This window comes from Salvelinus namaycush, chromosome 22 (genome assembly GCF_016432855.1).
Source record: "Salvelinus namaycush isolate Seneca chromosome 22, SaNama_1.0, whole genome shotgun sequence".
Lineage (NCBI taxonomy): Eukaryota > Metazoa > Chordata > Actinopteri > Salmoniformes > Salmonidae > Salvelinus > Salvelinus namaycush.
Window position 1 is genome coordinate 34,348,862 of NC_052328.1, and position 25,900 is coordinate 34,374,761.

Here is a 25,900-nt window from a genome sequence, read left to right on the forward strand (position 1 = left end):
GATTCCTGCTGACAAGAAAAAATGAAAGCAGGAAGCACCAGTGACGCGATAAATAAAAAGTGGTCAGATGAAGCAGATGATAAACTACAGGACTGTTTTGATAGCACAGACTGGAACATGTTCCCAGGATTCCTCCGATGGCATTGAGGAGTACAGTACACCACATCAGTCATTGGCTTCATCAATAAGTGCATCGATGACGTCGTCCCCACAGTGACCGCACGTAAGTACCCCAACCAGAAGACATGGATTACTGGCAACATCCGCACTGAGCTAAAGGCTAGAGCTGCCGCTTTCAAGGAGCGGGACAATAACCCGGAAGCTTATAAGAAATCCTGCAATGCCCTCCGACGAACCATCAAACAGGCAAAGCGTCAATACAGGACTAAGATCGAATTGTACTACAACGGCTCTGACGCTCGTCGGATGTGGCAGGGCTTGCAAACCATTACAGACTACAAAGGGAAGTACAGACGAGAGCTGCCCAGTGACACGAGTCTACCACATGAACTAAACTACTTCTATGCTCGCTTCGAGGCAAATAACACTGAAACATGCATGAGAGCACCAGCTGTTCTGGACGATGTGATCATGCTCTCCGCAGCCGTTGTGAGTCCTTTAAACAGGTCAACATTCACAAGGCCGCAGGGCCAGACGGATTACCAGGACGTGTACTCCGGGCAGGTCAACATTCACAAGGCCGCAGGGCCAGACGGATTACCAGGACGTGTGCTCCGGGCATGCGCTGACCAACTGGCAAGTGTCTTCACTGATATGTTCAACCTCTCCCTGTCTGAGTCTGTAAAACCAACATGTTTTACGCAGACCACCATAATCCCTGTGCCCAAGAACACTAAGGTAACCAAGGTAACCTGCCTAAATGACTACCGACGCGTAATGCTTTGAAATGCTGGTCATGGCTCACATCAACACCATTATCCCAGAAACCTTAGACCCACTCCAATTTGCATACAACAGATCCACAGATGATGCATGATTGCACTCCACACTGCCCTTTCCCAGCTGGACAAAAAGAACACCTATGTGAGAATGCTATTCATTGACTACAGCTCAGCGTTCAACACCATAGTACCCTCAAAGCTCATCACTAAGCTAAGGACTCTGGGACTAAACACCTCCCTCTGCAACTGGATCCTGGACTTCCTGATGGGCCGCCCCCAGGTGGTGAGGGTAGGCAACAACACGTCTGCCACGCTGATCCTCAACACAGGGGCCCCCCAGGGGTGCGTGCTCAGTCCCCTCCTGTACTCCCTGTTCACCTACGACTGCGTGGCCAAACACGACTCCAACACCATCATTAAGTTTGCAGACGACACAACAGTGGTAGGCCTGATCACCGACAACGACGAGACAGCCTATAGGGAGGAGGTCAGAGACCTGGCCGTGTGGTGCCAGGACAACAACCTCTCACTCAACATGATCAAGACAAAGGAGATGATTGTGGACTACAGGACAAAGAGGACTGAGCACGCCCCCATTCTCATCGACGGGGCTGTAGTGGAGCAGGTTGAGAGCTTGAAGTTCCTTGGTGTCCACATCACCAACAAACTATCAGGGTCCAGACACACCAAGACAGTCGTGAAGAGGGCACGTGTCATGCCCTGGCCTTTGTTATCTTTGTTTTCTGTAATAGTTTGGTTAGGTCAGGGTGTGACAGGGGGGATGTTTGTGTGTTTTTGTCTCGTCTTGGGTGGTTGTATGGTATAGGGGGTTTAGGTAGAGTAGATGGGTTTGTGTTTGAGTGTAGGTGTCTAGGTATGTCTATGGTTGCCTGAATGGTTCTCAATCAGAGACAGCTGTCATTCATTGTCTCTGATTGGGAGCCATATTTAAGGCAGCCATAGGCAGTAGGCTTTTGTGGGTAGTTGTCTATGTCTATGTTGCATGTTAGCACTTAGTCTTTTATAGCTTCACGTTCGTCTGTTTGTTGTTTTGTTTTTGTTCGTTTTCGTCTTCCAAATAAAAGAAGATGTATTTTTCACACGCTGCGCCTTGGTCCACTCATTGTCCTCAAGACGATCGTGACAGCACGACAACGCCTATTCCCCCTCAGAAGACTGAAAAGATTTGGCATGGGTCCTCAAAAGGTTCTACAGCTGCACCATCGAGAGCATCCTGACTGGTTGCATCACTGCCTGGTATTGCAACTGCTCGGCCTCCGACCGCAAGGCACTACAGAGGGTAGTGCGTACGGCCCAATACATCACTGGGCCAAGCTTCCTGCCATCCAGGACCTCTATACCAGGCGGTGTCAGAGGAAGGCCCTAAAAATTGTCAAAGACTCCAGCCACCCTAGTCAGAGACTGTTCTCCCAGCTACCGCACGGCAAGCGGTACCGGAGCGCCACGTCTAGGTCCAAGAGGTTTCTAAACAGCTTCTACCCCCAAGCCATAAGACTCCTGAACATCTAATCAAATGGCTACCCAGACTATTTGCATTGCCCCCCCCCTTTTACACACCACTGCTACTCTCTCTTGTTATCATCTATTCATAGTCACTTTACTAATTCTACCTACATGTACATATTACCTCGACTAACCGGTGCCCCCGCACATTGACTCTGTTCCGGTAGCCCCTGTATATAGCCTCCACATTGACTCTGTACCGATACCCCCTGTATATAGCCTCCACATTGACTCTGTACCGATACCCCCTGTATATAGTCTCCACATTGACTCTGTACCGGTACCCCCTGTATATAGTCTCCACATTGACTCTGTACCGGGACCCCCTGTATGTCCATTTGTCTCTCTGTCCCTCTGTGTCTGTATCCCTTTGTCTCTCTGTCCCTCTGCCATTTGTCTCTCAGAGACAGACACAGAGGGACAGAGAGACAAAGGGACACAGAGACAGACACAGAGTGACAGAGAGACAAATGGACACAGATACAGACACAGAGGAACACAGAGACAGAAGGACACAGAGGGACATGACATTGGTGCACCTCACCTCATTCAAACAGACAGATGCGAGGGACTCTATTTATTTATATGTCTATCTGACGGGGCCTTTGGAGCCTGAAGCAATCCACTCAATGTTTCACCTAATATCCACAGACCAAACTGTGTGTTCTTTCTCCACTGTTGACTCTATTGAGCACAATTTGTGAACCATTACACAATACAGGTGAAAATCGATGTACATTCTATTGGTTTTGGGATGGTCTAGGTGATCTACGGGCCATTGAACCCGATGAGTATTCATGTAGGTGCATACAGTTTAAATATTTATCACACACTCTCAGAGCTTAGTTCATTGCAGGTCATATTGCTTCATGTAAACTCTGTCGGGGGGTTTTGTCTTTCTGCTGAATGATAAGCTATTTAATGTTCAATCTGCTGGTAGAGGAGTGGATGAAGAGCAGGGCTGTGTTGGACAATGTACCAGACCTACATCCTGGTGATTCAACAGAGCTGTGTTGGACAATGTACCAGACCTACATCCTGGTGATTCAACAGAGCTGTGATGGACAATGTAACAGGTCTACATCCTGGTGATTCAACAGAGCTGTGATGGACAATGTACCAGGTCTACATGCTGGTGATTCAACAGAGCTGTGATGGACAATGTACCAGGTCTACATGCTGGTGATTCAACAGAGCTGTGATGGACAATGTACCAGGTCTACATCCTGGTGATTCAACAGAGCTGTGATGGACAATGTACCAGACCTACATCCTGGTGATTCAACAGGGCTGTGTTGGACAATGTACCAGGTCTACATCCTGGTGATTCAACAGGGCTGTGATGGACAATGTACCAGGTCTACATCCTGGTGATTCAACAGAGCTGTGATGGACAATGTACCAGACCTACATCCTGGTGATTCAACAGGGCTGTGTTGGACAATGTACCAGGTCTACATCCTGGTGATTCAACAGGGCTGTGATGGACAATGTAACAGGTCTACATCCTGGTGATTCAACAGGGCTGTGTTGGACAATGTACCAGGTCTACATCCTGGTGATTCAACAGAGCTGTGTTGGACAATGTACCAGGTCTACATCCTGGTGATTCAACAGGAAATAGGCTTCTTGGAAATGGAATGCATGTCCTGTATTCACACTCATAACATGGATTTAGTCAATAACCTATAGGAATACAGTAGAAACCATTGAGTTCATTTACAAGGAAATTAATTTTTAACTTAAAAAGGAAGATACACTTTTAGACAGAACATGTGCTATCTAGAACCTTTAAGGGGTCTTCAGCTGTCCCCATAGGAGAACCCTTTAATTAAGGGCTATTCAGCTGTCCCCATAGGAGAACCCTTTAATTAAGGGGTCATCAGCTGTCCCCATAGGATAACCCTTTAATTAAGGGGTCTTCAGCTGTCCCCATAGGAGAACCCTTTAATTAAGGGTTATTCAGCTGTCCCCATAGGAGAACCCTTTAATTAAGGGCTATTCAGCTGTCCCCATAGGAGAACCCTTTAATTAAGGGGTATTCAGCTGTCCCCATAGGAGAACCCTTTAATTAAGGGTTATTCAGCTGTCCCCATAGGAGAACCCTTTAATTAAGGGTTATTCAGCTGTCCCCATAGGAGAACCCTTTAAGGGGTCTTCAGCTGTCCCCATAGGAGAACCCTTTAAGGGGTCTTCAGCTGTCCCCATAGGAGAACCCTTTAAGGGGTCTTCAGCTGTCCACATAGGAGAACCCTTTAATTAAGGGTTATTCAGCTGTCCCCATAGGAGAACCCTTTAATTAAGGGTTATTCAGCTGTCCCCATAGGAGAACCCTTTAATTAAGGGGTATTCAGCTGTCCCCATAGGAGAACCCTTTAATTAAGGGGTCTTCAGCTGTTCCCATAGGAGAACCCTTTAAGGGGTCTTCAGCCGTCCCCATAGGAGAACCCTTTAATTAAGGGTTATTCAGCTGTCCCCATAGGATAACCCTTTAATTAAGGGGTATTCAGCTGTCCCCATAGGAGAACCCTTTAATTAAGGGTTATTCAGCTGTCCCCATAGGAGAACCCTTTAATTAAGGGGTCTTCAGCTGTTCCCATAGGAGAACCCTTTAAGGGGTCTTCGGCCGTCCCCATAGGAGAACCCTTTAAGGGGTCTTCAGCTGTCCACATAGGAGAACCCTTTAATTAAGGGTTATTCAGCTGTCCCCATAGGAGAACCCTTTAATTAAGGGGTCTTCAGTTGTCCCCAAAGGAGAACCCTTTAATTAAGGGGTCTTCAGTTGTCCCCATAGGAGAACCCTTTAAGGGGTCTTCAGCTGTCCCCATAGGAGAACCCTTTAAGGGGTCTTCAGCTGTCCCCATAGGAGAACCCTTTAAGGGGTCTTCAGTTGTCCACATAGGAGAACCCTTTAAGGGGTCTTCAGCTGTGCCCATAGGAGAACCCTTTAAGGGGTCTTCAGTTGTCCCCATAGGAGAACCCTTTAAGGGGTCTTCAGCTGTCCACATAGGAGAACCCTTTAATTAAGGGGTCTTCAGCTGTCCCCATAGGAGAACCCTTTAAGGGGTCTTCAGCTGTCCCCATAGGAGAACCCTTTAAGGGGTCTTCAGCTGTCCACATAGGAGAACCCTTTAAGGGGTCTTCAGCTGTCCCCATAGGAGAACCCTTTAAGGGGTCTTCAGCTGTCCCCATAGGAGAACCCTTTAAGGGGTCTTCAGCTGTCCACATAGGAGAACCCTTTAAGGGGTCTTCAGCTGTCCCCATAGGAGAACCCTTTAAGGGGTCTTCAGCTGTCCACATAGGAGAACCCTTTAAGGGGTCTTCAGCTGTCCCCATAGGAGAACCCTTTAATTAAGGGTTATTCAGCTGTCCCCATAGGTGAACCCTTTAAGGGGTCTTCAGCTGTCCCCATAGGAGAACCCTTTGATTAACCGTCTTTGGTTGCAGGTGGGTTCCATGTAGAACCCTTTCTACAGAGGGTTCCACCTGGAACCCAACAGGGTTCTGGTACGGGGACAGCCGAACAACCGTTTTGGAAGCCTTGCTTCTAACATGATGTATATTGGTAACTAAGGGGATCCAGGAAGTGGTATTGAACTGAAGACATGATAAAGACACCTGACACATCCCTCGTCTTTTCTCAGCAACCAAGTGATGACGCACAGAAGCTGTTAAAACGTCCAGGTGAATATCTGATGACAACACGCCTTTATCACTGAGGTGTCATGACTGTGTCATTGACTTTTCTCCCCTCCAATGAGTCACCTGTTGGTCAGGCATGGTCCCTTATCGTGAGGATAGAGCATTCAGATTAATGAACATTTCTTATCACTAAATACTGTTTATTAGTAATCAATAAAAAATACACTGAGTTTAGAATACATTTCTAAATGCTTTCCATTCGACGGAGAAAATCCAACAAACCAACCAGGCCTTTTTAACCACAACCAAAAGGAGTGGACATTCTGAGATGTGGCTAAACATGGTAAAACAGATAGTCAACAAAAGTATGTTTTGAGGTGTCTGTCTTATATCTGAGGTGTCTGTCTTATATCTGAGGTGTCTGTCTTATATCTGAGGTGTCTGTCTTATATCTGAGGTGTCTGTCTTATATCTGAGGTGTCTGTCTAATATCTGAGGTGTCTGTCTTATATCTGAGCGCTATAAGAAAGCTCAGGATTTATTTATAATTGTTTTACAGTGGAATGACCCTTTGACCTGTTCACTTCCATTAATTTACCCTTCAGACAGTCAGTACTGGGTTACCTTCAGACAGTCAGTACTGGGTTACCTTCAGACAGTCAGTACTGGGTTACCTTCAGACAGTCAGTACTGGGTTACCTTCAGACAGTCAGTACTGGGTTACCTTCAGACAGTCAGTACTGGGTTACCTTCAGACAGTCAGTACTGGGTTACCTTCAGACAGTCAGTACTGGGTTACCTTCAGACAGTCAGTACTGGGTTACCTTCAGGCAGTCAGTACTGGGTTACCTTCAGACAGTCAGTACTGGGTTACCTTCAGACAGTCAGTACTGGGTTACCTTCAGACAGTCAGTACTGGGTTACCTTCAGACAGTCAGTACCTGGTTACCTTCAGACAGTCAGTACTGGGTTACCTTCAGACAGTCAGTACTGGGTTAACTTCAGACAGTCAGTACTGGGTTACCTTCAGTCAGTACTGGGTTACCTTCAGACAGTCAGTACTGGGTTACCTTCAGACAGTCAGTACTGGGTTACCTTCAGACAGTCAGTACTGGGTTACTTTCAGACAGTCAGTACTGGGTTAGCTTCAGACAGTCAGTACTGGGTTACCTTCAGACAGTCAGTACTGGGTTACCTTCAGACAGTCAGTACTGGGTTACCTTCAGGCAGTCAGTACTGGGTTACCTTCAGTCAGTACTGGGTTACCTTCAGACAGTCAGTACTGGGTTACCTTCAGACAGTCAGTACTGGGTTACCTTCAGACAGTCAGTACTGGGTTACCTTCAGACAGTCAGTACTGGGTTACCTTCAGACAGTCAGTACTGGGTTACCTTCAGTCAGTCAGTACTGGGGTACCTTCAGACAGTCAGTACTGGGTTACCTTCAGACAGTCAGTACTGGGTTTCCTTCAGACAGTCAGTACTGGGTTACCTTCAGACAGTCAGTACTGGGTTACCTTCAGTCAGTACTGGGTTACCTTCAGACAGTCAGTACTGGGTTACCTTCAGACAGTCAGTACTGGGTTACCTTCAGACAGTCAGTACTGGGTTACCTTCAGGCAGTCAGTACTGGGTTACCTTCAGACAGTCAGTACTGGGTTACCTTCAGACAGTCAGTACTGGGTTACCTTCAGACAGTCAGTACTGGGGTACCTTCAGACAGTCAGTACTGGGTTACCTTCAGACACTACTGGGTTACCTTCAGACAGTCAGTACTGGGTTACCTTCAGACAGTCAGTACTGGGTTACCTTCAGTCAGTACTGGGTTACCTTCAGTCAGTACTGGGTTACCTTCAGACAGTCAGTACTGGGTTACCTTCAGACAGTCAGTACTGGGTTACCTTCAGACAGTACTGGGTTACCTTCAGTCAGTACTGGCTTACCTTCAGACAGTACTGGGTTACCTTCAGACAGTCAGTACTGGGTTACCTTCAGACAGTCAGTACTGGGTTACATTCAGACAGTCAGTACTGGGGTACCTTCAGACAGTCAGTACTGGGTTACCTTCAGACAGTCAGTACTGGGTTACCTTCAGACAGTCAGTACTGGGTTACCTTCAGACAGTCAGTACTGGGTTACCTTCAGACAGTCAGTACTGGGTTACCTTCAGACAGTCAGTACTGGGTTACCTTCAGACAGTCAGTACTGGGTTACCTTCAGACAGTCAGTACTGGGTTACCTTCAGACAGTCGGTACTGGGTTACCTTCAGACAGTCAGTACTGGGTTACCTTCAGTCAGTCAGTACTGGGTTACCTTCAGTCAGTACTGGGTTACCTTCAGTCAGTACTGGGTTACCTTCAGACAGTCAGTACTGGGTTACCTTCAGACAGTCAGTACTGGGTTACCTTCAGACAGTCAGTACTGGGTTACCTTCAGACACTACTGGGTTACCTTCAGACAGTCAGTACTGGGTTACCTTCAGACAGTCAGTACTGGGTTACCTTCAGGCAGTCAGTACTGGGTTACCTCCAGACAGTCGGTACTGGGTTACCTTCAGACAGTCAGTACTGGGTTACCTTCAGACAGTCAGTACTGGGTTACCTTCAGACAGTCAGTACTGGGTTACCTTCAGACAGTCAGTACTGGGTTACCTTCAGACAGTCAGTACTGGGTTACCTTCAGTCAGTCAGTACTGGGTTACATTCAGACAGTCAGTACTGGGGTACCTTCAGACAGTCAGTACTGGGTTACCTTCAGACAGTCAGTACTGGGTTACCTTCAGACAGTCAGTACTGGGTTACCTTCAGGCAGTCAGTACTGGGTTACCTTCAGACAGTCAGTACTGGGTTACATTCAGGCAGTTAGTACTGGGTTACCTTCAGACAGTCAGTACTGGGTTACCTTCAGACAGTCAGTACTGGGTTACCTTCAGACAGTCAGTACTGGGTTACCTTCAGACAGTCAGTACTGGGGTACCTTCAGACAGTCAGTACTGGGTTACCTTCAGACAGTCAGTACTGGGTTACCTTCAGACAGTCAGTACTGGGTTACCTTCAGTCAGTCAGTACTGGGTTACCTTCAGGCAGTCAGTACTGGGTTACCTTCAGGCAGTCAGTACTGGGTTACCTTCAGACAGTCAGTACTGGGTTACATTCAGGCAGTCAGTACTGGGTTACCTTCAGACAGTCAGTACTGGGGTACCTTCAGACAGTCAGTACTGGGTTACCTTCAGTCAGTCAGTACTGGGTTACCTTCAGGCAGTCAGTACTGGGTTACCTTCAGGCAGTCAGTACTGGGTTACCTTCAGACAGTCAGTACTGGGGTACCTTCAGACAGTCAGTACTGGGTTACCTTCAGTCAGTCAGTACTGGGGTACCTTCAGACAGTCAGTACTGGGTTACCTTCAGTCAGTCAGTACTGGGTTACCTTCAGACAGTCAGTACTGGGGTACCTTCAGACAGTCAGTACTGGGTTACCTTCAGACAGTCAGTACTGGGGTACCTTCAGACAGTCAGTACTGGGTTACCTTCAGTCAGTCAGTACTGGGGTACCTTCAGACAGTCAGTACTGGGTTACCTTCAGTCAGTCAGTACTGGGGTACCTTCAGACAGTCAGTACTGGGTTACCTTCAGTCAGTCAGTACTGGGTTACCTTCAGTCAGTCAGTACTGGGGTACCTTCAGACAGTCAGTACTGGGTTACCTTCAGTCAGTCAGTACTGGGGTACCTTCAGACAGTCAGTACTGGGTTACCTTCAGTCAGTCAGTACTGGGTTACCTTCAGACAGTCAGTACTGGGGTACCTTCAGACAGTCAGTACTGGGGTACCTTCAGACAGTCAGTACTGGGTTACCTTCAGTCAGTCAGTACTGGGTTACCTTCAGACAGTCAGTACTGGGTTACCTTCAGACAGTCAGTACTGGCTTACCTTCAGACAGTCAGTACTGGGTTACCTTCAGACAGTCAGTACTGGGTTACCTTCAGACAGTCAATACTGGGTTACCTTCAGACAGTCAGTACTGGGGTACCTTCAGACAGTCAGTACTGGGTTACCTTCAGACAGTCAGTACTGGGTTACCTTCAGACAGTCAGTACTGGGTTACCTTCAGACAGTCAGTACTGGGTTACCTTCAGACAGTCAGTACTGGGTTACCTTCAGACAGTCGGTACTGGGTTACCTTCAGACAGTCGGTACTGGGTTACCTTCAGACAGTCAGTACTGGGTTACCTTCAGTCAGTCAGTACTGGGTTACCTTCAGACAGTCAGTACTGGGTTACCTTCAGACAGTCAGTACTGGGTTACCTTCAGTCAGTACTGGGTTACCTTCAGACAGTCAGTACTGGGTTACATTCAGACAGTCAGTACTGGGTTACCTTCAGACAGTCAGTACTGGGTTACCTTCAGTCAGTACTGGGGTACCTTCAGACAGTCAGTACTGGGTTACCTTCAGACAGTACTGGGTTACCTTCAGACAGTCAGTACTGGGTTACCTTCAGACAGTACTGGGTTACCTTCAGACAGTCAGTACTGGGTTACCTTCAGACAGTCAGTACTGGGTTACCTTCAGACAGTCAGTACTGGGTTACCTTCAGACAGTCAGTACTGGGTTACCTTCAGACAGTCAGTACTGGGTTACCTTCAGACAGTCGGTACTGGGTTACCTTCAGACAGTCAGTACTGGGTTACATTCAGGCAGTCAGTACTGGGTTACCTTCAGACAGTCAGTACTGGGTTACCTTCAGACAGTCAGTACTGGGTTACCTTCAGACAGTCAGTACTGGGTTACCTTCAGACAGTCAGTACTGGGTTACCTTCAGACAGTCAGTACTGGGTTACCTTCAGACAGTCAGTACTGGGTTACCTTCAGACAGTCAGTACTGGGTTACCTTCAGACAGTCAGTACTGGGTTACCTTCAGTCAGTCAGTACTGGGTTACCTTCAGTCAGTCAGTACTGGGTTACCTTCAGACAGTCAGTACTGGGTTACCTTCAGACAGTCAGTACTGGGTTACCTTCAGACAGTCAGTACTGGGTTACCTTCAGTCAGTACTGGGGTACCTTCAGACAGTCAGTACTGGGTTACCTTCAGACAGTCAGTACTGGGTTACCTTCAGACAGTCAGTACTGGGTTACCTTCAGACAGTCAGTACTGGGTTACCTTCAGACAGTCGGTACTGGGTTACCTTCAGACAGTCAGTACTGGGTTACCTTCAGACAGTCAGTACTGGGTTACCTTCAGACAGTCAGTACTGGGTTACCTTCAGACAGTCAGTACTGGGTTACCTTCAGACAGTCAGTACTGGGTTACCTTCAGACAGTCAGTACTGGGTTACCTTCAGACAGTCAGTACTGGGTTACCTTCAGACAGTCGGTACTGGGTTACCTTCAGGCAGTCGGTACTGGGTTACCTACAGACAGTCAGTACTGGGTTACCTTCAGACAGTCAGTACTGGGGTACCTTCAGACAGTCAGTACTGGGTTACCTTCAGACAGTCAGTACTGGGTTACCTTCAGACAGTCAGTACTGGGGTACCTTCAGACAGTCAGTACTGGGTTACCTTCAGACAGTCAGTACTGGGGTACCTTCAGACAGTCAGTACTGGGTTACCTTCAGACAGTCAGTACTGGGTTACCTTCAGACAGTCAGTACTGGGTTACCTTCAGACAGTCAGTACTGGGTTACCTTCAGTCAGTACTGGGTTACATTCAGACAGTCAGTACTGGGTTACCTTCAGACAGTCGGTACTGGGTTACCTTCAGACAGTCAGTACTGGGTTACCTTCAGACAGTCGGTACTGGGTTACCTTCAGACAGTCGGTACTGGGTTACCTTCAGACAGTCAGTACTGCGTTACCTTCAGACAGTCAGTACTGGGGTACCTTCAGACAGTCAGTACTGGGTTACCTTCAGACAGTCAGTACTGGGTTACCTTCAGACAGTCAGTACTGGGTTACCTTCAGACAGTCAGTACTGGGTTACCTTCAGACAGTCGGTACTGGGTTACCTTCAGTCAGAACTGGGTTACCTTCAGACAGTCAGTACTGGGTTACCTTCAGACAGTCAGTACTGGGTTACCTTCAGACAGTCAGTACTGGGTTACCTTCAGGCAGTCAGTACTGGGTTACCTTCAGACAGTCAGTACTGGGTTACCTTCAGACAGTCAGTACTGGGGTACCTTCAGACAGTCAGTACTGGGTTACCTTCAGACAGTCAGTACTGGGTTACCTTCAGACAGTCAGTACTGGGTTACCTTCAGACAGTCAGTACTGGGTTACCTTCAGACAGTCAGTACTGGGTTACCTTCAGACAGTCGGTACTGGGTTACCTTCAGACAGTCGGTACTGGGTTACCTTCAGACAGTCAGTACTGGGTTACCTTCAGTCAGTCAGTACTGGGTTACCTTCAGACAGTCAGTACTGGGTTACCTTCAGACAGTCAGTACTGGGTTACCTTCAGTCAGTACTGGGTTACCTTCAGACAGTCAGTACTGGGTTACATTCAGACAGTCAGTACTGGGTTACCTTCAGACAGTCAGTACTGGGTTACCTTCAGTCAGTACTGGGGTACCTTCAGACAGTCAGTACTGGGTTACCTTCAGACAGTACTGGGTTACCTTCAGACAGTCAGTACTGGGTTACCTTCAGACAGTACTGGGTTACCTTCAGACAGTCAGTACTGGGTTACCTTCAGACAGTCAGTACTGGGTTACCTTCAGACAGTCAGTACTGGGTTACCTTCAGACAGTCAGTACTGGGTTACCTTCAGACAGTCGGTACTGGGTTACCTTCAGACAGTCAGTACTGTGTTACATTCAGGCAGTCAGTACTGGGTTACCTTCAGACAGTCAGTACTGGGTTACCTTCAGACAGTCAGTACTGGGTTACCTTCAGACAGTCAGTACTGGGTTACCTTCAGACAGTCAGTACTGGGTTACCTTCAGACAGTCAGTACTGGGTTACCTTCAGACAGTCAGTACTGGGTTACCTTCAGACAGTCAGTACTGGGTTACCTTCAGACAGTCAGTACTGGGTTACCTTCAGTCAGTCAGTACTGGGTTACCTTCAGTCAGTCAGTACTGGGTTACCTTCAGACAGTCAGTACTGGGTTACCTTCAGACAGTCAGTACTGGCTTACCTTCAGACAGTCAGTACTGGGTTACCTTCAGACAGTCAGTACTGGGTTACCTTCAGACAGTCAGTACTGGGTTACCTTCAGTCAGTACTGGGTTACATTCAGACAGTCAGTACTGGGTTACCTTCAGACAGTCGGTACTGGGTTACCTTCAGACAGTCAGTACTGGGTTACCTTCAGACAGTCGGTACTGGGTTACCTTCAGACAGTCGGTACTGGGTTACCTTCAGACAGTCAGTACTGCGTTACCTTCAGACAGTCAGTACTGGGGTACCTTCAGACAGTCAGTACTGGGTTACCTTCAGACAGTCAGTACTGGGTTACCTTCAGACAGTCAGTACTGGGTTACCTTCAGACAGTCAGTACTGGGTTACCTTCAGACAGTCGGTACTGGGTTACCTTCAGTCAGAACTGGGTTACCTTCAGACAGTCAGTACTGGGTTACCTTCAGACAGTCAGTACTGGGTTACCTTCAGACAGTCAGTACTGGGTTACCTTCAGGCAGTCAGTACTGGGTTACCTTCAGACAGTCAGTACTGGGTTACCTTCAGACAGTCAGTACTGGGGTACCTTCAGACAGTCAGTACTGGGTTACCTTCAGACAGTCAGTACTGGGTTACCTTCAGACAGTCAGTACTGGGTTACCTTCAGACAGTCAGTACTGGGTTACCTTCAGACAGTCAGTACTGGGTTACCTTCAGACAGTCGGTACTGGGTTACCTTCAGACAGTCGGTACTGGGTTACCTTCAGACAGTCAGTACTGGGTTACCTTCAGTCAGTCAGTACTGGGTTACCTTCAGACAGTCAGTACTGGGTTACCTTCAGACAGTCAGTACTGGGTTACCTTCAGTCAGTACTGGGTTACCTTCAGACAGTCAGTACTGGGTTACATTCAGACAGTCAGTACTGGGTTACCTTCAGACAGTCAGTACTGGGTTACCTTCAGTCAGTACTGGGGTACCTTCAGACAGTCAGTACTGGGTTACCTTCAGACAGTACTGGGTTACCTTCAGACAGTCAGTACTGGGTTACCTTCAGACAGTACTGGGTTACCTTCAGACAGTCAGTACTGGGTTACCTTCAGACAGTCAGTACTGGGTTACCTTCAGACAGTCAGTACTGGGTTACCTTCAGACAGTCAGTACTGGGTTACCTTCAGACAGTCGGTACTGGGTTACCTTCAGACAGTCAGTACTGTGTTACATTCAGGCAGTCAGTACTGGGTTACCTTCAGACAGTCAGTACTGGGTTACCTTCAGACAGTCAGTACTGGGTTACCTTCAGACAGTCAGTACTGGGTTACCTTCAGACAGTCAGTACTGGGTTACCTTCAGACAGTCAGTACTGGGTTACCTTCAGACAGTCAGTACTGGGTTACCTTCAGACAGTCAGTACTGGGTTACCTTCAGACAGTCAGTACTGGGTTACCTTCAGTCAGTCAGTACTGGGTTACCTTCAGTCAGTCAGTACTGGGTTACCTTCAGACAGTCAGTACTGGGTTACCTTCAGACAGTCAGTACTGGGTTACCTTCAGACAGTCAGTACTGGGTTACCTTCAGTCAGTACTGGGGTACCTTCAGACAGTCAGTACTGGGTTACCTTCAGACAGTCAGTACTGGGTTACCTTCAGACAGTCAGTACTGGGTTACCTTCAGACAGTCGGTACTGGGTTACCTTCAGACAGTCAGTACTGGGTTACCTTCAGACAGTCAGTACTGGGTTACCTTCAGACAGTCAGTACTGGGTTACCTTCAGACAGTCAGTACTGGGTTACCTTCAGACAGTCAGTACTGGGTTACCTTCAGACAGTCAGTACTGGGTTACCTTCAGACAGTCAGTACTGGGGTACCTTCAGACAGTCAGTACTGGGTTACATTCAGACAGTCAGTACTGGGTTACCTTCAGACAGTCAGTACTGGGTTACCTTCAGACAGGCAGTACTGGGTTACCTTCAGACAGTCAGTACTGGGTTACCTTCAGACAGGCAGTACTGGGTTACCTTCAGACAGTCAGTACTGGGTTACATTCAGACAGTCAGTACTGGGTTACCTTCAGACAGTCAGTACTGGGTTACCTTCAGACAGTCAGTACTGGGTTACCTTCAGACAGTCAGTACTGGGTTACCTTCAGACAGTCAGTACTGGGTTACCTTCAGACAGTCAGTACTGGGTTACCTTCAGACAGTCAGTACTGGGTTACCTTCAGACAGTCAGTACTGGGTTACCTTCAGACAGTCAGTACTGGGTTACCTTCAGACAGTCAGTACTGGGTTACCTTCAGACAGTCGGTACTGGGGTACCTTCAGACAGTCAGTACTGGGTTACCTTCAGACAGTCAGTACTGGGTTACCTTCAGACAGTCAGTACTGGGTTACCTTCAGACAGTCAGTACTGGGTTACCTTCAGGCAGTCAGTACTGGGTTACCTTCAGACAGTCAGTACTGGGTTACCTTCAGACAGTCAGTACTGGGTTACCTTCAGACAGTCAGTACTGGGTTACCTTCAGACAGTCAGTACTGGGTTACCTTCAGACAGTCAGTACTGGGTTACCTTCAGACAGTCAGTACTGGGTTACCTTCAGTCAGTCAGTACTGGGTTACCTTCAGACAGTCAGTACTGGGTTACCTTCAGACAGTCAGTACTGGGTTACCTTCAGACAGTCAGTACTGGGGTACCTTCAGACAGTCAGTACTGGGTTACCTTCAGTCAGTACTGGGTTACCTTCAGTCAGTACTGGGTTACCTTCAGACAGTCAGTACTGGGTTACCTTCAGTCAGTACTGGGTTACCTTCAGACAGTCAGTACTGGGTTACCTTCAGACAGTCAGTACTGGGTTACCTTCAGGCAGTCAGTACTGGGTTACCTTCAGACAGTCAGTACTGGGTTACCTTCAGACAGTCAGTACTGGGTTACCTTCAGTCAGTACTGGGTTACCTTCAGACAGTCAGTACTGGGTTACCTTCAGTCAGTACTGGGTTACCTTCAGACAGTCAGTACTGGGTTACCTTCAGACAGTCAGTACTGGGTTACCTTCAGGCAGTCAGTACTGGGTTACCTTCAGACAGTCAGTACTGGGTTACCTTCAGACAGTCAGTACTGGGGTACCTTCAGGCAGTCAGTACTGGGTTACCTTCAGGCAGTCAGTACTGGGTTACCTTCAGGCAGTCAGTACTGGGTTACCTTCAGACAGTCAGTACTGGGTTACCTTCAGTCAGTCAGTACTGGGTTACCTTCAGTCAGTACTGGGTTACCTTCAGACAGTCAGTACTGGGTTACCTTCAGTCAGTCAGTACTGGGTTACCTTCAGTCAGTCAGTACTGGGTTACCTTCAGTCAGTACTGGGTTACCTTCAGACAGTCAGTACTGGGTTACCTTCAGACAGTCAGTACTGGGTTACCTTCAGTCAGTCAGTACTGGGTTACCTTCAGTCAGTACTGGGTTACCTTCAGACAGTCAGTACTGGGTTACCTTCAGACAGTCAGTACTGGGTTACCTTCAGACAGTCAGTACTGGGTTACCTTCAGACAGTCAGTACTGGGTTACCTTCAGACAGTCAGTACTGGGTTACCTTCAGACAGTCAGTACTGGGTTACCTTCAGTCAGTACTGGGTTACCTTCAGACAGTCAGTACTGGGTTACCTTCAGACAGTCAGTACTGGGTTACCTTCAGACAGTCAGTACTGGGTTACCTTCAGACAGTCAGTACTGGGTTACCTTCAGACAGTCAGTACTGGGTTACCTTCAGACAGTCAGTACTGGGTTACCTTCAGACAGTCAGTACTGGGTTACCTTCAGTCAGTACTGGGTTACCTTCAGTCAGTACTGGGTTACCTTCAGACAGTCAGTACTGGGTTACCTTCAGTCAGTACTGGGTTACCTTCAGTCAGTACTGGGTTACCTTCAGACAGTCAGTACTGGGTTACCTTCAGACAGTCAGTACTGGGTTACCTTCAGACAGTACTGGGTTACCTTCAGTCAGTACTGGGGTACCTTCAGACAGTCAGTACTGGGTTACCTTCAGACAGTCAGTACTGGGTTACCTTCAGACAGTCAGTACTGGGTTACCTTCAGACAGTACTGGGTTACCTTCAGTCAGTACTGGGGTACCTTCAGGCAGTCAGTACTGGGTTACCTTCAGACAGTCAGTACTGGGTTACCTTCAGACAGTCAGTACTGGGTTACCTTCAGACAGTCAGTACTGCGTTACCTTCAGACAGTCAGTACTGGGTTACCTTCAGTCAGTACTGGGTTACCTTCAGACAGTCAGTACTGGGTTACCTTCAGTCAGTACTGGGTTACCTTCAGACAGTACTGGGTTACCTTCAGTCAGTACTGGGTTACCTTCAGTCAGTACTGGGGTACCTTCAGACAGTACTGGGGTACCTTCAGACAGTACTGGGGTACCTTCAGACAGTACTGGGGTACCTTCAGACAGTCAGTACTGGGTTACCTTCAGACAGTCAGTACTGGGTTACCTTCAGTCAGTACTGGGTTACCTTCAGTCAGTACTGGGTTACCTTCAGTCAGTACTGGGTTACCTTCAGTCAGTACTGGGTTACCTTCAGTCAGTACTGGGTTACCTTCAGACAGTACTGGGTTACCTTCAGTCAGTACTGGGGTACCTTCAGGCAGTCAGTACTGGGTTACCTTCAGTCAGTCAGTACTGGGTTACCTTCAGTCAGTACTGGGTTACCTTCAGTCAGTACTGGGTTACCTTCAGACAGTCAGTACTGGGTTACCTTCAGTCAGTACTGGGTTACCTTCAGACAGTCAGTACTGGGTTACCTTCAGACAGTCAGTACTGGGTTACCTTCAGTCAGTACTGGGTTACCTTCAGACAGTCAGTACTGGGTTACCTTCAGACAGTCAGTACTGGGTTACCTTCAGTCAGTCAGTACTGGGTTACCTTCAGTCAGTACTGGGTTACCTTCAGACAGTCAGTACTGGGGTACCTTCAGACAGTCAGTACTGGGGTACCTTCAGTCAGTACTGGGTTACCTTCAGACAGTCAGTACTGGGTTACCTTCAGTCAGTACTGGGGTACCTTCAGTCAGTACTGGGGTACCTTCAGACAGTCAGTACTGGGGTACCTTCAGTCAGTACTGGGGTACCTTCAGTCAGTACTGGGGTACCTTCAGTCAGTACTGGGTTACCTTCAGACAGTCAGTACTGGGTTACCTTCAGACAGTCAGTACTGGGTTACCTTCAGTCAGTACTGGGTTACCTTCAGACAGTCAGTACTGGGTTACCTTCAGACAGTCAGTACTGGGTTACCTTCAGTCAGTCAGTACTGGGTTACCTTCAGACAGTACTGGGTTACCTTCAGTCAGTACTGGGTTACCTTCAGACAGTCAGTACTGGGTTACCTTCAGTCAGTACTGGGTTACCTTCAGTCAGTACTGGGTTACCTTCAGTCAGTACTGGGTTACCTTCAGGCAGTCAGTACTGGGTTACCTTCAGACAGTCAGTACTGGGTTACCTTCAGTCAGTACTGGGTTACCTTCAGTCAGTACTGGGTTACCTTCAGTCAGTACTGGGGTACCTTCAGACAGTCAGTACTGGGTTACCTTCAGTCAGTACTGGGGTACCTTCAGTCAGTACTGGGTTACCTTCAGTCAGTGTTGTGGGCGTGGTAGATCAAAACAAAACTGTTTAGACTCTGCAGACATTTTCCTGAGAAGACAGATTTTCGGGATGTCACACCATATTCTGACAAACACACCTGCTACGAAAAGTCAATTCTGACATAAACTACATCCCATCTACAAAACCCTGAAAAGTCAATTCTGACATAAACTACATCCCATCTACAAAACCCTGAAAAGTCAGTTCTGACATAAACTACATCCCATCTACAAAACCCTGAAAAGTCAATTCTGACATAAACTACATCCCATCTACAAAACCCTGAAAAGTCAGTTCTGACATAAACTACATCCCATCTACAAAACCCTGAAAAGTCAATTCTGACATAAACTACATCCCATCTACAAAACCCTGTGGAAAACACCTTCCACCACAGACACGGATGTGGCATACTGAGACGCAGCCCAGATATCGCTAGCTTAATTAAGAGTCTCTGCCAAGGGTTCTACTAAACTAACATATGGAATTGTTTGAAGATGGTCATACCAAGAATCATTTCGCTTTTTGATTTAGTCACAAAAACAATGTATCAAAAGGAAGTTTGTTTTAAAGTGTCTGTCCGATATCTGAGGGGTATAAGAACGATCAGGATTTTATTTTCATATTTGTACCCATATTTAACAAAACAATAAACGGCACTAAACTACTTCCACATAATTCCATTCATGTTTTTAACCGGTACGAGGCTTCCTTCAAATCAAATCAAATTGTATATGTCACATGAGCCGAATACCGTGAAATGTTTACGTTCCCGTCCAGAGAGGTTTGTGGGCGTCCTAGATCAAAACATGTCGTTCGTAGGCCTAACCGTTTCCGACGCTAATTTTTTGCTCAATTATTTTTATTTTTTTTCAACTCATAATGACATTAAAACAACATCACAAAATATACAGGTAATTATATACAAAAACAAATCAATGTCCCAGAAAGATGCTACAACAAATGTTTACTGACGTTGGTCCTCTTCCCGGGCCGTCAGTCACCCAGTGGGACAACATCCAGATTGACCTGTAAACAGTCATCTGATGATCTCATATCTGTGGATTCAGTGGGAACTCCATGTCATCCTCTATGTCCAGCTCTTGGTCTGTATCATCTGACATGTCTGACTCTATTTGTCCTTGTGATAGAGGCGATGTGGAACACTGCAACCGACTGTGAGTGTGCGTCATCTCTGTAGCCCTACATCTCTGGTCCCGGCCCGGGCTGAGGCTCACACCGGACTCCGGTCCCTCCTCGCAGTTTCTCCCGGTGCTCTCGTCCTCCAGATCTGTCTTACTGCCGGTAGGGTTCTCCTGGGGGAAATAACAACAACGGTGACCAATCAGCCACAACGAACATTTCACATTGGGTACGCCATTGGCATTGTGCATGAATTTTACGCACAGGCTACTCAAGCACGAAATCTATAATACATTTCATTTTTTAGCTTGAAATTAGATATAAATAGTCTTTACTCTATTCATAAATGGCAACTTTAATCGAAAAGTACATGAATAAACCCAGTCCTAATTTATTCATACCTGCTTCAGTCGCCTCCACTTGGCTCTTCGATTTTGGAACCACGTCTTCACCTGGAAAACAATGTCAACGAGAAATGTTTTAAAATGTCAGGCTACTAGATTCTGTGTCAGATCATTTACCTTCGACTAAAGGCCTATGTGGAAATCAGTTGAACGAAACATGTAATTGATGATACGGATGAAACGGATAAAAGCCAACTGATTTACCGAAGGTAACCTGACATGAATAGAGACTGGACGTGGACCCTAATAAAACATACTGCTGACCTGTCGTTCACTCAGTTGCAACATTTTCGCCAGTCGTTTTCGTTCTGGCGGTGAAAGGTACTTCTGTGTCTCAAACTTCTTCTCCAACTCTATCGTCTGGTCGTTGGAGAATCGGACTTGTCCACCTTTTCTCTTGTGCAGTGGACGCTGAATGAACGGGCTCCATAGAAGTTGTTTACCTTTGAAGACAAAAAAATAACAAAAAATAATGATTTCATATTTTAAAAACATGTTTATACAAACGGGGCAGAATTATGTGGTTAATGTTACACCTTTAAAGTAGCCCCCCCGGGAAAAAATGTGAAAATAAATCAAAATTGTTTTCGTTAACTTGATTCGTTTCTCCTCCAGCAGAGGCCTAAATGTTTCTATGCAAATATTTACAGCTATTGTAATCTTTCTTGTCCGTTTTTGCAGGCATCCGTTTCACCTCCGTTTTTAAGGAAGGCCGTGAGATGAAACTTGAAGCTGAGTGGAGAGAGTAAAACTATGGCAAAATATCCGTCCGGTGTTTCCTGTTGCCTTACCAGTTTCTCTCATTACTAACGACCTTTCCGTCAACATACTGCAAGTGATGCTATTTAAAATTGAAATATGTTTTAATCAGCTTATCTCATTTAACTATAACCATAACCTCATAAGAATACAATAATAATCACCATAACAATTAAATCTTAAAAAAAAAATATATATATATACATATACACACATACATACATATCTTCCAAAAGGCAAGAAATAAATAATCGCTTTTTAAAAGGTTATATGATTCATTATACCCCCAAAAATATTTTGGTTTTGTGGCACAATGATCAAACCCAGATTTTTCTTATAGGCATGAATTGAATTATTTAATAAATGAAATAAATTGGATAAAATAGTGAAATTCTAATAAATTCAAAGTCACCCTAAAGATTTTAAATTGCGTCAGTCAGTGCATAGGCCTATTTCATGATTGCAGTTTGATTATTTTAGCAACCATAAAGTCACAATTCACCACAAAGGAAATGAACAATATCAGACAAACGGATCCCGGCTATCAGAAGTCGAGTGTTTCCTGAATGTGTCTGTATTGAGGATGTCGATAAAATAATCAGCATCATGCACGACTCCCGGGGAAGAGGCAGCTCGAGGCCGCCAGGAAAACATTCAACAGCTTCTGAAAGCAGATTTACTCCTATCGAGAGCTCAAGACTTCCTGTATGAACGGAAAGGGTCAGGCTTGCTGAGCAGAGAGGCAGTTCACCCCAGGGCGACACTTTCATGCTGAAATAACAAGTGATATAGAGGATGTTTTAGTCGCAGGATGCATCAGATGTTTGAAACAATAACGGATTTTGCAACACAAAAAAAACTCAAGGTTGTTGATTTATTAAGTGGCCCAAACACTTTAACAATTAGCAAATTAAACAGATTACTTAATGTATTTAGGCAAATGATGTATAGGCAAATGATGCCTGAAGTAAATCAACTATGTTCAAGCATGATACAATGCTTATACATTTTTACCTCTAAAACATACTACCACTTTAGGATGGAAACCTGCAGCACGCAGGGAATGAGAATCTAGTTTCAAAATCAAGTACACGCACAAACGTTTAATCTCCTTTCGCCTACACATTGTACACAGGTTATTACAGATGCATAGTAGTTGTCAACATTAAAGTATCTTAACGAATTTCAGCAGAAAAATCATTCAAACAAGTAAGAGATTGATATGAGTTTCAACTCACCAAGCGGATCGTGCCTGATCAGAGCATGAGTATAGTCCCCCATAGTGCGGTGGAATGGATACAGTGAATTAGCGAAAGCCCCCGAGGCATACGTGGCTGTCAGCGCGGCGTGGTGAGAGAACGCAGGGTGGATCGGTGTCGGTTCATAGATGGGGGTCCGGTACGGAGAGACCAAACTGGTGAAGGATGAATTCGGTGACGGTAGATTTGGCGTGGAGACCACCGCTGAAGACTGGGCCAGGGTCTCATTTCTCCCCAGGATGTCTTCTATGTAGAAAGGAGTCGGGTGGACGGGCTGGATAGGGGTCGGCGCGTAAAGAGGAACACCCATGGCTGAAGGCGCACTGTGTTGGTACTGCATGATCACCTTGCGTAATGAATAATATCTCTATCCAACTATATTATCTTCTGCTGTCAAAGGAAGAATTGTAGGAAACCTATAGGCGCCTGCCTCTCTCTCTCTCCATGAGTAGCTGAGGTTTGTTCGCTGGTGAGTGTGACCCCAGTTAAAGCTACTTCATATCTCAGCATTAGAGGGAGGAGATAACGGAGCAGGCCACTTCCTGCAGGTACACACACACTGCGATTGGTCCCCTCGGCAAATACACTTTATCATTCAATAATATCCAATCATTAGGCTATCCTTTATCTTACCTTTAAGCGCCTATGTTCATTAATAAAATAGGCCTTTACATGTTATCTGTGTGTTTGTTAAAGATGGTATGAACATCTCCTGACGTGTGGCACATGTAATAAGACATTTCCTTATAAGTGATTCAATAGGCACGTGGTTTTCCAGATTAAATAGACTATTCATGTGGTTTTCCATGTGCGTAAAACGTAGAAAAAAATCTCTAATCTGTACAAAGTGAATTATAATGGATCAATCGGATAGGATATTTGGAGCACATTATCACAGACTATTACTACATATTTAAACGGCAACAACAGATTGTAAAATACAATTGTGTCTGTGACAGGTGATTAACTCATGATTTGGATGATTAAAATGATACTGAGGGTGATTCCTGTATCAGTGAGCCAATAGAGAGACACTATAATAGTGTTGTGTGTTGTGGCCTATTATGAATGTTAGTGGTTTTAAATAGCTAACCGAGTAGGCCTCTATCGGATTATTCCCGCATCGTTTCCTCTTCTCTGTTAAACAGTAATGAATACATTCCGTTATAAACTTCTCTAATGTTTCAGTTTGATCAATAATAAGTCATCTGTGCTCTCTCCAGTTTAAAACAGAGCCTATGACTACGAGCAGGCCCTAGCCTATATTTTGAACATTTTGTGTAATATTTCGCAGCTATTTGGGTGTGTATTCTATATTCACTGAAGCTGCAATTTTTGTAACTCGGCTCTTTTCAGCTCTTTTAACAGTTATTTTTTGTCTTGATGCAAAATTGTGCCGCAAAGCTGAAATCCCATTGACAATAGTTCCACTGATTAGCCGATGCGATTCTTCTACAAGCGAGTCACTCCAATAGTGGAAACTTTCTAACGTTGTAATTTAGATAAAAGAGACCCAAAGAATAAACACTGACATGAGAGAAGCTGAGACATATCGCCTCACATGAAAGTCAAATCACTAGATGGCTAATATTTGGACGTTTGACAATCATTGCAGTGAATTGATCGGAGTGGCGTCGGACTCCTGTTCCGACAACAGCTGATAATTTACAGAGAGCAGGGTGGGTGGTTATCGCTGTCTAATGTGGTCGAGCGGCAGGGACGTTGTTGGCGCCACATGTCCGATTTTAGAGACGTTTTGAATTGAATGGAGTCAATTAATAGAAAAGGTTTTAATAAAATAAATTATCATCAAACACCCAACTGTCTCTATTTTAAATATGTGGTATTTTATTAAAGCTAATCTCATGAATATCCATAGGCCGTCTAGGCTACTTTATCCAGTCAATTGTGAGAGAACGTTAAATGGTGTAGTCACAGGCTTTAGGACTATAATCTGTAATGGCACAGTTGGATATTCGTTTTCAACAAATGATACAAAGTGAGTCTTCAACGGTGTTATCACCTGATAGGTTTATGGTGTTAAAATGAAGGACTCGTTATGATGATTAGTCTGCCTACATGTAATTATAGTTTATCCGCCCCCAGATTACCAAGTAACATCATAGATTTTGGACAACAATTAAAATGCTTATGGTTTGCGACCTGCTTTATGCTGCCTGGTGGTTAGAGCGTTGGACTAGTAACCGAAAGGTTGCTAGATTGAATCCCCGAGTTGACAAGGTAAAAATCTGTCATTTTGCCCCTTGAACAAGGCAGTTAACCCACTGTTCCCCTGTAGGCCGTTATTGTAAATAAGAATTTGTTCTTAACTGACTAGCCTAGTTAAATAAAGGTTAAACAAAGGTTAGATAAAAAACACATAGGGTGGCCCTATCATGGTTTCACTTGTCCCCATTGAGTGCTGCCCGCCTGTGTGATTTATGGACCACCTAAACAGAAGGAGCAACATTGCTGCCATCTACAGGAAGATAGATATATAGGAGCAGACTAGTTTTTTATTTCTGAAGGGTAAAAACGGTGCATCTCCTATTGAATGACAACAACAAACATGTCATGTTCCCACTCCTACTAGGAGTAGTACTGTTGACCAATCACCGACGAAAGGGGCGTAGACTTCGGATCCCGAATTTTCACAAAATGTCACGTGAACAAACAGCCGAGAAAAGCCCGCCTAAATTCAAAACAAACAAACAACAGTTATTTTCTGGGTCAAAAATGGGCTGATATGGTGGCCGTGACAGGGATTTCAGAAAAGCCCCCCATCTTGGTGGTGTAGAGAAATGTATGCCGTTTTAAAAGCTAATTTCCTGCAATTCTACAAAAAAAAAAATGCCATGCAAATGAGAGAAAAGGTTGAAGTTTTAAAACTGATCTCTCCTTTAAACTTCTCTCTCATTCAAGGAGTCAATTTGGCGCTAGCACAAAAATCCAACCTGAGCACCAATTACGTGAACAAGAAGCTCAACATATTAAATATTTTCCAGTATTTGAGAATTTGTACATTTAATTTGTATAGCGCTTTATATTACAGTTATCTAAAGCTTAACTTGTCATCTGCAATATCGTAAAGCGTTGAAATCAGGACATTACGTACTTTCGAGGAAAACAGGGAGGTTTCTATTAAAGTCATACCCAGACTTTTAGAAGGGATTGCTTGACGATTAGCTTAGCAACCGCTGATAACGGGAACGTGATTGGTCGATATTCTGCTGGGCGGAGCGTTATATGTTCCTCTATTCATTTCCTGCTGGGATTCTTATCTCCTCCTTTTCTATATGACTCAGCCAACCAAAATCTCTCCAGGGGGAGCGGCTGAAAGCGGATGTTTCCGGTTTTCACGATACAGTATTTTCCATAGAATTAGGAATTAGAATACTAGAATCAGTGGCGATATTAGCATGTAAATCTTGGTATGGCAAACTCATTTAAAAAAAAAATGCATGCCAGCAAAGCCACTACACAACACAACACTAAACAATACAATAATTGCAC

General features: G+C 45.7%; 1 protein-coding gene across 1 annotated transcript; it reads right to left on the reverse strand.

The window, feature by feature from the left end:
* Nucleotides 1-19,410: 19,410 nt before the first annotated feature.
* Nucleotides 19,411-22,895, reverse strand: LOC120017768 (hematopoietically-expressed homeobox protein hhex-like). The gene is made up of 4 exons (XM_038960741.1): nt 22,367-22,895; nt 20,634-20,812; nt 20,367-20,417; nt 19,411-20,138 (listed from the first exon to the last, which is right to left on the reverse strand). Exons 1-4 carry the CDS (start codon nt 22,725-22,727, stop codon nt 19,875-19,877), a joined length of 855 nt encoding a protein of 284 aa, XP_038816669.1. The 5' UTR covers nt 22,728-22,895; the 3' UTR covers nt 19,411-19,874.
* Between the last annotated feature and the right edge of the window lie 3,005 nt (nt 22,896-25,900).